The following is a 10,497-nucleotide window of genomic DNA, read 5'->3' on the forward strand; positions in this document are numbered from 1 at the left end:
AAACAGGGCAAGTGCTGACACTCGGCATGTCCGGGAGGAGGAGGAAGTTGCGTGTGTGGAGAATGACGGGGGGAGAGACTTGGAGGAACGCCAAAATACATCCTGTCCGTATGTACATGTGGAGATGTGACCATGTCTCACATTTCCATGGTAATTGGAAAACAAACAGAAGTGTTTAAACTCTGAAACGGAATTAAGGAAATGATGAACGTGTAAACCTGAGTCTCTAAAACAATAATCCTATAGTTATTGTTTAAGGTTCTATTCCTTTGGAACAGTTCAGTGTCTGACACTAACCAAATTTTAGCCTTGAGTTCCGTCCAATCAGACGTGTGGAGGCGGAGCTTACCAGCCGTAGTAACAGAGGTTTTCCGGGGACGGACGTGGCTCGGCTCAGCGGCGGCCGCTCGGGTCGGCTTCCTGCGCTCAGAGCTCGAAGGCGCTTCGTCAGGCGGACGTTGAACCTGTAACCCATGCCAGCATTAAATCACATACACTACAACCAATCCCTCACCAGCCAATCAGCTACAAGCTCACCCGCGGGCACAGGAGGTGGAGCAGAAGCGTTTGGACCTCATGAAGTTGTGGGCATAGCCTCTCTTTCCACAGAACTGACAGTGAAGAGCGGGTCGGTCCAATGGCGCTGCTTCTGACGGGAAACACACCAACTTTGAACTGGATTCAGACCAGTTTTATACTGGTCATGAAGCAATTTTAATCAGGTTTTTAACCCAGCTTTTGGACCAGTTTGTTGAACCAGTTTCTAATTGGTTTGAGACTGGTTCTGTACTAGTTCACAACTGGGTTATGAACAGTTTAAAACCAATTTGAGACCATTTTTGACTGGATTTAGACTCATTTCAGACTCTGTTTTCATCAAATTAAATATGGTTTCAAACTGGTTTATGAATAATTTCCCAACAGATTTTTAGACTTGATTTAGACCATTTTGATGATGGTTTTGTTCAGGTTGGTATTTTTTCTATTAGAAGGAAACTGGTGGATACTGGTTTCTTACTGGTTGCTAAATCGCCCGGGTTTCCTGCCACTTCCTCTTCTACTTCCTCCTCGTCAGTATATGTGCGTTTCCTGGAAACCGGTGGCGGTGGAGCCGCCCTCTCGTTGGTCCCGTTGACCTCCTGTGGCTTGGTCACCTGATCAGGAACCAGCAGAGATGAGCGATTCACCTGTGGGGAACGATACCACATGACCTGAAGCCCAGACAGGTGGCTGAATCCGTTAGACCAGATTCAGACTGGTTTTACTACCAGTGAACTTACAGGAAATGGTGTGAGTCCTTCCTGGATGACGAACCCTTCCACCAGGTGAGTCAGAACCTGCCGACCTTCAGGCCACGCCCTCGGCTCCCAGGGGGTGCACGGCGATTGGTCGGTGCTACCGAATTCATCCTCTGATTGGTCCAAGGGCTGGGCGGCCCTGTTGTCGGGTCCCTTTGATAGGCTGAGGTCAGTTGGGTGGAGATGGGGGGAGGGTTCTGTGGAGGGGGGGATAAAAGGAGAGGAGGGGGGCGACGAGAGACTGGACAGAGCTGAAAGAGAGAGAGGTTGGTTTGAAAATACTTTGACGGTTTCTTCTTTTCAAAGATAGTCACAATTTGCTTGTTGTTGGTCAAATGTTTCTACTTGAACTTACTGTGATGTCATTAGAGCGGTTTTTATTTGGGCCAGACCAGAATTCTGATCTCAGATCTGGTTGTTTTTATTATACGTGTTATATAAGTTTTTGGTACGGGCTCCTTTTCCCTGGTTTGAGCTAGTCTTTGCAGGTTACTCGTCTTTAACAAAGTCCAATAAAAGTATTTTAGAAGCTTAGGATCTTCTGTGTGTGCAGACCATGTCTATCTCTTTTACTTAAATCTGTTTTGGCCCAGTTCAAGCTCATCTTTAGAACAGTTCTTACAATGAATTCCTACAAATATTTGGACTTTATTTTAAGAAAAAGATTTAATTTTTCTAATCTCTTCCTGGACCACTTTAGACCAACCTTTCCGTGTTCTGTTTTATGTTTTATTGGTACAAGAATTTTCAGTACTTGATATATCCAGATATTTAGACCAGCCCATGAAGATGTCTTTGGACCAGACTAGCTTTGGATTACAACTTAGCTTCATTAGATGTTTACACCAGTTCCACAGGTAGTTTGTAAGCTACAGCTGGTGGGCATATACCTGATTGGTTGTCCGACTGGGTTGACATGTTCTCACTTAGGTCCTCCTGGGCAATAGGCTGCAGGTCTCTGTGGGGATCCATCAGCCTCTGGTTCTTGGCCTCAGGGACTGGTACGGGTTCCGCCGGGACATAGACTGTTCCTATTGGCACAGGGGTTGGTCTAATCAGGGAAGGTCCTACCATAACAGGAGGTGGTCTAATGGGGACTGGAAGTGGTCCTCCTGACATAGAAGCAAATCTTTCTGGACCAAGGTTTGGTTCTTGCTGAACAGGGGTTGGTCCTTCTTGAGCTGCGCCTTCAGTTTGATCCGAGGACAAAGTGGAACTTAGACCTGTGTTTGGTTTTAGTTCCTTGCTGGAGTCTTTCACTTTGGTATCTGGACTTGTGTTCTCGTTCTGAGGAAGAACTTGACCAGTTGAGTTCTCTGATTGGTCCATGGGGGCCTCGTCTTCTGCTTCTTCTTCCTGGACCTCCTCCATCATCTCTCCTTGGACCTCACCAGTTGTCTCCATCGGTTCCTCTTTACTGTCATCAATCCCGGGGGTCGTCGTCCTGGCCGTCTCCCCATCTGTTGTCTCCTTTTGCTCGTGTTTATCCATTGTCAGGTCTTGACCTTCGGTTTGGATGGTTTGTCCCCTGAGCTCCTCGCCGACCGGCGCTGCTCTCTGGCTCAGAGCGGCGGTTTGGCAGGGCGGTGCCTCAGGGTTTGCCAGGGATGAGACAGTTTTTGGCAGGGAGGGGTTGAGAGGAAGAGAAAGTCCCTCCCCTCCACATACAGTTCGCTTTGATTGGCCAGGAAGCCCCGGTGGCCCCACTGAGGCGTGAACGCAAGTTCCCGGCATTGCGTGGCGGCCTGAAGATAGGGCGATGATTTGGAGTTGCCGTGCTGCTGACGACGAGTGATCGAAGGGCGAAGTGGCGGGCTGTGATTGGCTCTGGGATAATGAGCAGCTCTTGGGTCCAGCCGGTGCTCGGGTGATGGGAGGAGCTACAGCCTGTGGAGGTGGTGGCGCTCGGTGCCCATTAGGGAAGGGATGTCGAGACCTCAGAGGGATGGCTCGAACCGGAGAGTAGAGAGCTGAGGGAGGAACGCAGCGTTAGAATTATAAAGCACGGGAATCGAACTAAAGACCAGAGACTGACAGTGGGCGGGGCCACAAACATGATCGTCAATGATCTGAGGGTCACGTGATCAACATTCATGTCAGCATTTAGAATTTTTTTTTGAGTAGGAACAGTACATATCAATGAACATACAAACAAATGATTTTAGCCATAAGCTAATTTCCATTACGACCAATCAGAGCATTAACACAGGAAACAACAGAGTTTGTGTTTATTGTTCTTCTCTTCCATCTTGTTTGTGTGTTTTTGAACATTTGTTATTGTTGTTTTGTATATCTTTCTGTCATTTGGTATATTTTGTTGTCATCTGGTGCAATTTGTGCATGATTTTGTGCTTTTTTTGTCATATTGTGTTTTTGGAGTTCTTTTTTGTATTTTTGCTATAATCTTGTATATATTTCTATCTCCTTATGTGTAATTGTTTTTGGATTTATTTTTTGTTGTCATTTTGTGGGTTTTTTGAGTCATTCTCTATATTTGTATTCTGTGTTTTTGGAGTCATGTTGGGTGTATTACGTGAACAGACTCACTTGGAGGCGGGACAGACAGGTGGCGGCACGGCGTTGCTAGGCCTTCTGTTGCCATGGTGCCAGGAGATGGTCGAGGTCTGAGAGGTGGGAAAAGTGGAGCAAGAGGTCGAGAGAGAGGGGGCGGAGTTGAGGGCTTAAGGCGGAGAGACGGTGGGATGGCGACGGCCCCGGGGGGCGGAGCCCTCAATGTGAGGCTGTGGAGCTGTGGAGAAGATAAGGAGCAGATAATAATTATAATAATAATAATTACAATAAAAATATTTAGCCCTATTTTAGTGATTTTTAAAGTTCCTGAAATCGTACCAAATTTGCAAGATTAGGGTTAATGAAGTCAACTGCTGTTTAATAATTTAACATTTTATATCCTTCAGATGACTTACAATATCACACAGATTGTGTCACAAGAAGCTTGACATATACGTTTGCCACGCTTATTAGACAATCAGCCACCACTTTTTCAGAAAAAATACCAGGAAATGTGTGATATGGTCCCAAACATGTCAGTGAGGGTTCAGTGTGTGTCGCGCCGTGGCACAATGTGATCATGTACCGTGAGATTTAGAACGAGATTATGAGTGGAATTAGAAACTTTCAGATTAGAACAGTGACTCACTTGAGCAGAGGCGGGGCTTGAGGAGGAAGGGGAGGAGCCTGTGGAGGAAGTGGATGCCTGGGCGGGCCTCATAGCCGATGTGAGAATAAGCTGTAGAGAGAAAGAGGCGGAGCTCACTAAACCATACAGAAAACACTGAATAATGTCACTCTTAATGTCCACAATCGTGTGTGTGTGTGTGTGTGTGTGTGTGTGTGTGTGTGTGTTTACCATCTGAGCGCGCAGCAGCACCTGATCTTGCCCCGAGCCTTTGAGACTCTTCCCCAGGAGCAAAGCTTGCTGGGAGACCCGCCTGCCTAGAGACGGGCTCTGACTGGCTCGACCGGCACCAGGTGAACTCGTGGGCGGAGCCTGAGGTACCTGTGGGAGTGGGAGAGGCCAAAGCACAGCTGAAACTACACCTGAAAACACAATCTACTGCAAATGTGAGTTAGTGGAGATGTATTAACTCTGAGGTTACAACAAAACTCAATTGATGAAATTCACATTATTGCCAAAAAACAACAAATATAATTAATATACTAAAATAATAACAACAAAAAGACTTCAAACCAGAATTATTTATCCTATGATACCACTAACACTACTACCTGTCACCACACACACACACACACACACACACACACACACACACACACACACACACATTTACCTGTCTTCCTGGTGGACTGGCTGGTGTGTGAAAGGGTGTGATGGATGTGGCAGTTGCAGTGGATGCAAGGCGAGTGCTCCCATTGGTCAGGCTGGATGTCTTGGAGATGTTGGTGGGCGTTGCGGGTGGTGGTGGGGAGGAAGAAGGGGCGGGGCCTGATGGGGAGGGCAAGATGGGGCGGCCATAGGTGCGGATAGCGGGGCCAGCAGTGCAGGTGAGTTTAGGAGGGGTGGGGCCAGTGGTGGAGGTCAGTTTAGGGGTAGTGGGGCCAGGGGTGGAGGTGAGTTTAGGAGAGGTGGGGCCAGTGTTGGAGGTCAGTTTAGAGGTAGTGGGGCCAGGGGTGGAGGTGAGTTTAGGAGAGGTGGGGCCAGTGGTGGAGGTCAGTTTAGGGGTGGTGGGGCCAGTGATGGAGGAGAGTTTAGAAGAGGTGGGGCCAGTGGTGGAGGTCAGTTTAGGGGTGGTGGGGCCAGTGATGGAGGAGAGTTTAGAAGAGGTGGGGCCAGTGGTGGAGGACAGTTTTGGAGGAGTGGGGCCAGTGGTAGAGGTCAATTTAGAAAAGGTGGGGCCAGTGGTGGAGGAGAGTTTTGGAGAGGTGGGGCCGAGGGTGGATGTGAGTTTACAGGTGGTGGGACCAGCTGTGCAAGTTAGTTTAGGAGAGGTGGGGCCAGTGGTGGAGGTGAGTTTGGGGGTGGTGGGGCCAGTGGTGGAGCCAGTGAGTTTAGGGGTGGTGGAGCCAGTGGTGGAGATGAGTTTAGAGGTGGCAGGCCCAGAGGTGGAGGTCAGTTTAGAGATGGTGGGGCCAGTGATGGTGGTGGGTTTAGGGGTAGTGGTGGGGCCAGTCGTGGAGGTGAGTTTGGGAGGAGTGGGGCCACAGGTGGAGGTGAGTTTAGGGGTGGTGGGGCCAGTGTTGGCTGTGAGGTTAGGGGTGGTGGGGCCAGTCGTGGAGGTGAGTTTGGGAGTGGGGCCAGAGGTGGAGAGAAGTTTAGGGGTGGTGGGGCCAGTATTGAAGGTGAGTTTAGAAGAGGTGGGGCCAGTGATGGAGATGAGTTTTGAAGAGGTGGGGCCAGTGATGGAGGCGAGTTTAGGGGTGGTGGGGCCAGTGGTGGAGATGAGTTTTGAAGAGGTGGGGCCAGTGATGGAGGTGAGTTTAGGGGTAGTGGGGCCAGTGGAGGAGGTGAGTTTATAAGAGGTGGGGCCAATGATGGAGGTGAGTTTAGGAGGAGTGGGGCCAGTGGTGGAGGTGTGTTTGGGAGGAGAGGGGCCAGTGGTGGAGGTGAGTTTAGGGGCGGGGGTGAGGGGAGGGGGAGAGGTGGAGGTGCTTGGGGTCAGTGTGTGAGGGTCCAGGAGTGAGGGGTGGGGGGTGAGGCGAGGGGGCGTTGCCGAGATGAGGGGTGTTTGTGGGCAGGGCTTGTTGGCAGTTTCTCTTTCCTCCGATTGGCTGGGACAAAGTGACTCTTGGTCCATGTTTAACTCCTAAAACACACACACACACACTATGGTCATAATTTCACTTTATTTATAGTGGCAAATACAACAAGTCAAAAATTAGTTGATTCCTTTCATATATTTTTGTTACAGACATAAATAGAATGTTTGGTTTCCTCAAACCAGGGCCATAAACCTTTCTCCCGCTGTCACACTTTGATGGAACTATTCTGAGATAGAACCGAGGAACTAAACTGGCCCTTGAGAAACCACCATCAGTCTTTGGAAGTTTTTCCTGCTCAGTGACGGTGTGACTTGTGTCGTTACAGTGTTATAAAGGTAATCCATGAACAAAATGTACCTTTTTAACGTATATTTTAATTTCTGATCACAACTTTTTTTTTCATGCTTTTTACGTTGTTCTACTATTTATGTCAATTATTATGTTTCTTTTATTCGTGTTTCTTATTTTATGTCTCACCTTTAAGTGTTTTTGAGCACCTGGAAAAGCGCTTTCTAAATATAAATGTATTATTATTTATATATATTTTAATCAAAAATGTTTTGAGCCATTGTGTTTAAGAAACAATGAATATTTTAAATATTATATGATTGATAAAAATACATGAAAACCTGTAGATCTTGTATGTTTTCACCTTATTTTATTTGAAGCAAAAGTTTTGAAGTCTAAACTGAATCGGACTATAAATATAAATATAAACTGACTACACACTGGCTCGGTTCTGTGGGTCAGTTAAATAAAGATGATCTTAACCAATCCGGAATCTGGGACCAGGATGGACTGGGGCTCAGAGACCCCGTTAGTTCTGATCCAACAGACCGTTCTCAGAGACCCGGTCTAGGTCGGTTCGGTTCCCCGGGTCCAGATGAGGCCCATCGCAGCATCCCCAGGCGGACAGGTGCCGGTCCAGATGCGGAGCACGGCCCGTGTTCCTCCGTGAGGACCGCGGCCCTGCAAAGCGCACGGATCCTACCTGCGGATATCCACGCGGTACGGCCCGTTGTCCACCCGGGCCCGGGGAGCATGTGTCCGGGCTCGGGCCGTCGCTCCGGGTCCGCCGGGCTCCGATGGCCGTGTGCGCGGCACTTCCTCCTCCTGGAGCTGTCAGCGCACGCACAGGCCGCGGCGCAAAGTTAGTGCGCAGGCCCGACCGACCTGTGCACGAGCTGCGCGTGCGCGCGTGTCTCCCTAACAGAAAAAAAACAAAAAAAAAAAAAACGGCCGCTCCGGAGGACCAGCGGGGCCGCGCCGGGAAGCAGGCCGGCCCAGAGTAACCGAGAGGCGGCAGAGAGTTCCAGGATAGCCCGGGGAGGAGCTCCGAGAGAGAGAGAGAGAGAGAGAGCTCCACTTAGAGCTCCGGAGGACCAGGAGCCATCTGAACCATCACATATACACTGAACCATGTACCAAACAATCTGATTCAAATAAACATCCTGGAGCAGCAGAACCTATGACCTACCAGAACACTAAACCATGGCCCAAACCATGTACTGACTTATGTGCAGAACCATGTAGTAAACATGTTTAATGAGTTCTCTGTATTTATTCTCAGCTCACAGCTGAGCCTCTTTTTGATTTCAGATTATTAAAAAAAACTGATTTTCTAATTTCTTGGTTTGCTTTTATTAACAAGGCTTTGTTTTATTGTGAAAGAAGGACCGGATGTCTTCCCCATGTCTTTCCAGCTTGTGTATGATCTCCATGGCAACATTCAGGGTAATTGAGATTGGTGCCTTTGAAGTGGTCCAGAAGACAGGGACAGGTGAGGATTTCACCAAACCTAGATCAGGGATGAAGCCTGGCTAATCCTGATATCCTGGATGAGTTGATCCTTGATTGACTGGAAGCGTTACACTGTTATTTTTTTTTATCAGAAACACAATGCTTTGTAGAGATAATGTTGGAGAACTCAGAAACACTTCACAGTGAGCTTCAACACCAGGAGGATTCCTACGTTTAATAGTTTAACAAATCACTGTACTCTGATGTGAAAACAATCATCTTTACTAATCCTTCTGCAAAGTAACTCAATGAAGAATCAGAGATTAGACGGTCTGTAAATGCATGACCTTCAAACACCTGAGAGAAGAAGTTACTGTTGATTTAATACGAGAACCCTTGGATTAACATCGTCAGAGTTTATTAATCCTGCCTCTTTTACATTTAACAGTCTGAGTTTTTATCACTTGCATTTCAAAACGAAAAAGATTAAAGCCCATTCATTTATTTTAAAACGTCTTTGTTGATCATCACACCCAATCAGAATTTACAGTATTTTATCTTTTGCGAGATTTGCTAAGCCCTATATTTGAAACAGGATCAGACTTTTGAATTTAATGCTTGTCGCTCTTGATTCCACCACTAGAAGCCATGTTTCCTATGTTTTAAACTGCATGGTGTGTTCAGGGTCAGGTCAGCTAACAAAACCACGCCTCAGCGCCATGATGCTAGCCCGCTCACTATGGGAAACCTAATTGACATTTGGAAAATAAAAAAATACCAACAATCAGTGTTTTTAATCTATGTCTAATCCTTCATGGAAATACATTCCTAGCCTTCTTGAAAATAAGGAATTCTGTAGTGAAACCAAAAATTTGCTAAAAGAAATTAATAAATTAGAAATGACACTTTTGAGTAAATGTGAGTGGTTTAATATCAAAGTGAGAGAAATTGCCATTTGCACCAATAAATAGATTTCTAGAATTAAGAAACAAAAACAAGACATTATTATTTATAGAAAAACAGATAGTCCTATTAAATGAGAAAACTAACAGAACATCTATACTTAGAGAAAACACGAGGAGCATTTGCTTGTTCTCGAGCTTGTTAGACTGAGGATGGTGAAAAACATAATCTATATTTCTTTAGTCTGCAAAAACAAAGACACATAAATTCATAAGCTATTTGTTAATAATATCTATCTATAAAAGCAAAGAATCTCTGTCTGTCTCTGTGTGTGTTCCTCAAATATCTGCGAATCAAACTCAGATTGACCTGAGACTTTCAACATGGCTGTTGCTTGGTTCAAAGGTGTGCAACGTCTGATTTGTTTGGACTGCAATGATACCAATATTTAATTATTTCATAAAATTGTCTTAAATGCAGCTTTGCAGAACAGCTCAATGTTGACAGGTAGTCATGGTAACTCAGGATAAGTTGAAACCTCTGCCAGCCAATGCATGGCCAACCACAGTGGAGCCTCCAGGATCAATGTGTGACCGCGTTCCCTCACCCTGGACAGGTTGGAGGGAATCATAGCCAACGAGGGGAGGATAGGAGATGGGCGTGAAGCCAGGAAGCTCACCCCAAGCCGGAGTGATGAAAGGTTCGTTCTCCTTGTCCACACCGAGAGGGCAGAGGAGTCCTCATTAAACTCTCCACAGTCAATCACGAGGATATCCTCGTGAAGCGGGGAGGTGTCGCCAGGTCAAGCTGGAAACCCAGCTGGAACCCTGAGCAGTCGCAGTGTCCATCAGCGGAGTCTCTACCACACCGGCCTCTACGGGGACGTCTTGAGGAGGGAAGGAGTCCGGCTCGGACAGGCCAATACAATGTGTTGAACGCGGCGCAGTGCTGGCATGAGCCCGAAGACTCGAGCGCCATACGGGCAAGTTCCAGATCCAGGCAGCTGGGGCACACTTCGTACTTGTCTTTGGCGGATAATTTACCCCCACATGGACAGAGGCGAGCCCCAGAGCATCCCGCTCCCTCGGTGAGATGAGCTTTAGTCTCCATCACCGCGTGGTGCAGTCAGGAGAGCAGGTGGCTTAGCTTGCGCTACCCCTTGGTAGCTAGCACAGGTGCTAGCAGGGATGCAGGCCAACGTGTGCTGGACCTTCTTAGACATTGAGGACAGCATTCCTTTCCTTTTGCTGTAGCCCAAAGCTCGGATGCCGTACTGCCAGGAGCTGGAGCCGGGCTACACGCTTTTGTCAGAGCC

At 47.4% G+C, this 10,497-nt stretch overlaps 1 protein-coding gene across 2 annotated transcripts in view; it reads right to left on the reverse strand.

The window, feature by feature from the left end:
* Positions 1 to 7,662, reverse strand: part of LOC114453947 (polyhomeotic homolog 3) — an 8,982-nt gene extending 1,320 nt beyond the window's left edge. The window contains exons 1-10 of one of the 2 annotated variants that reach the window (XM_028433984.1): positions 7,531 to 7,662; positions 5,111 to 6,583; positions 4,669 to 4,818; positions 4,459 to 4,548; positions 3,846 to 4,047; positions 2,189 to 3,268; positions 1,281 to 1,549; positions 1,019 to 1,187; positions 538 to 646; positions 350 to 464 (exon numbers count right to left, since the gene is read on the reverse strand). In XM_028433984.1, the coding sequence (XP_028289785.1) occupies positions 350 to 464; positions 538 to 646; positions 1,019 to 1,187; positions 1,281 to 1,549; positions 2,189 to 3,268; positions 3,846 to 4,047; positions 4,459 to 4,548; positions 4,669 to 4,818; positions 5,111 to 6,574 (3,648 nt within the window). In that variant the 5' untranslated portion in view covers positions 6,575 to 6,583; positions 7,531 to 7,662. Of the gene's footprint in view, positions 1 to 349; positions 465 to 537; positions 650 to 1,018; positions 1,188 to 1,280; positions 1,550 to 2,188; positions 3,269 to 3,845; positions 4,048 to 4,458; positions 4,549 to 4,668; positions 4,819 to 5,110; positions 6,584 to 7,530 lie in introns of both variants that reach the window. The other variant, XM_028433985.1, reaches the window with a different exon arrangement.
* Positions 7,663 to 10,497: the final 2,835 nt, after the last annotated feature.

The sequence above is a fragment of the Gouania willdenowi genome, chromosome 20 (assembly GCF_900634775.1).
Source record: "Gouania willdenowi chromosome 20, fGouWil2.1, whole genome shotgun sequence".
NCBI lineage: Eukaryota > Metazoa > Chordata > Actinopteri > Blenniiformes > Gobiesocidae > Gouania > Gouania willdenowi.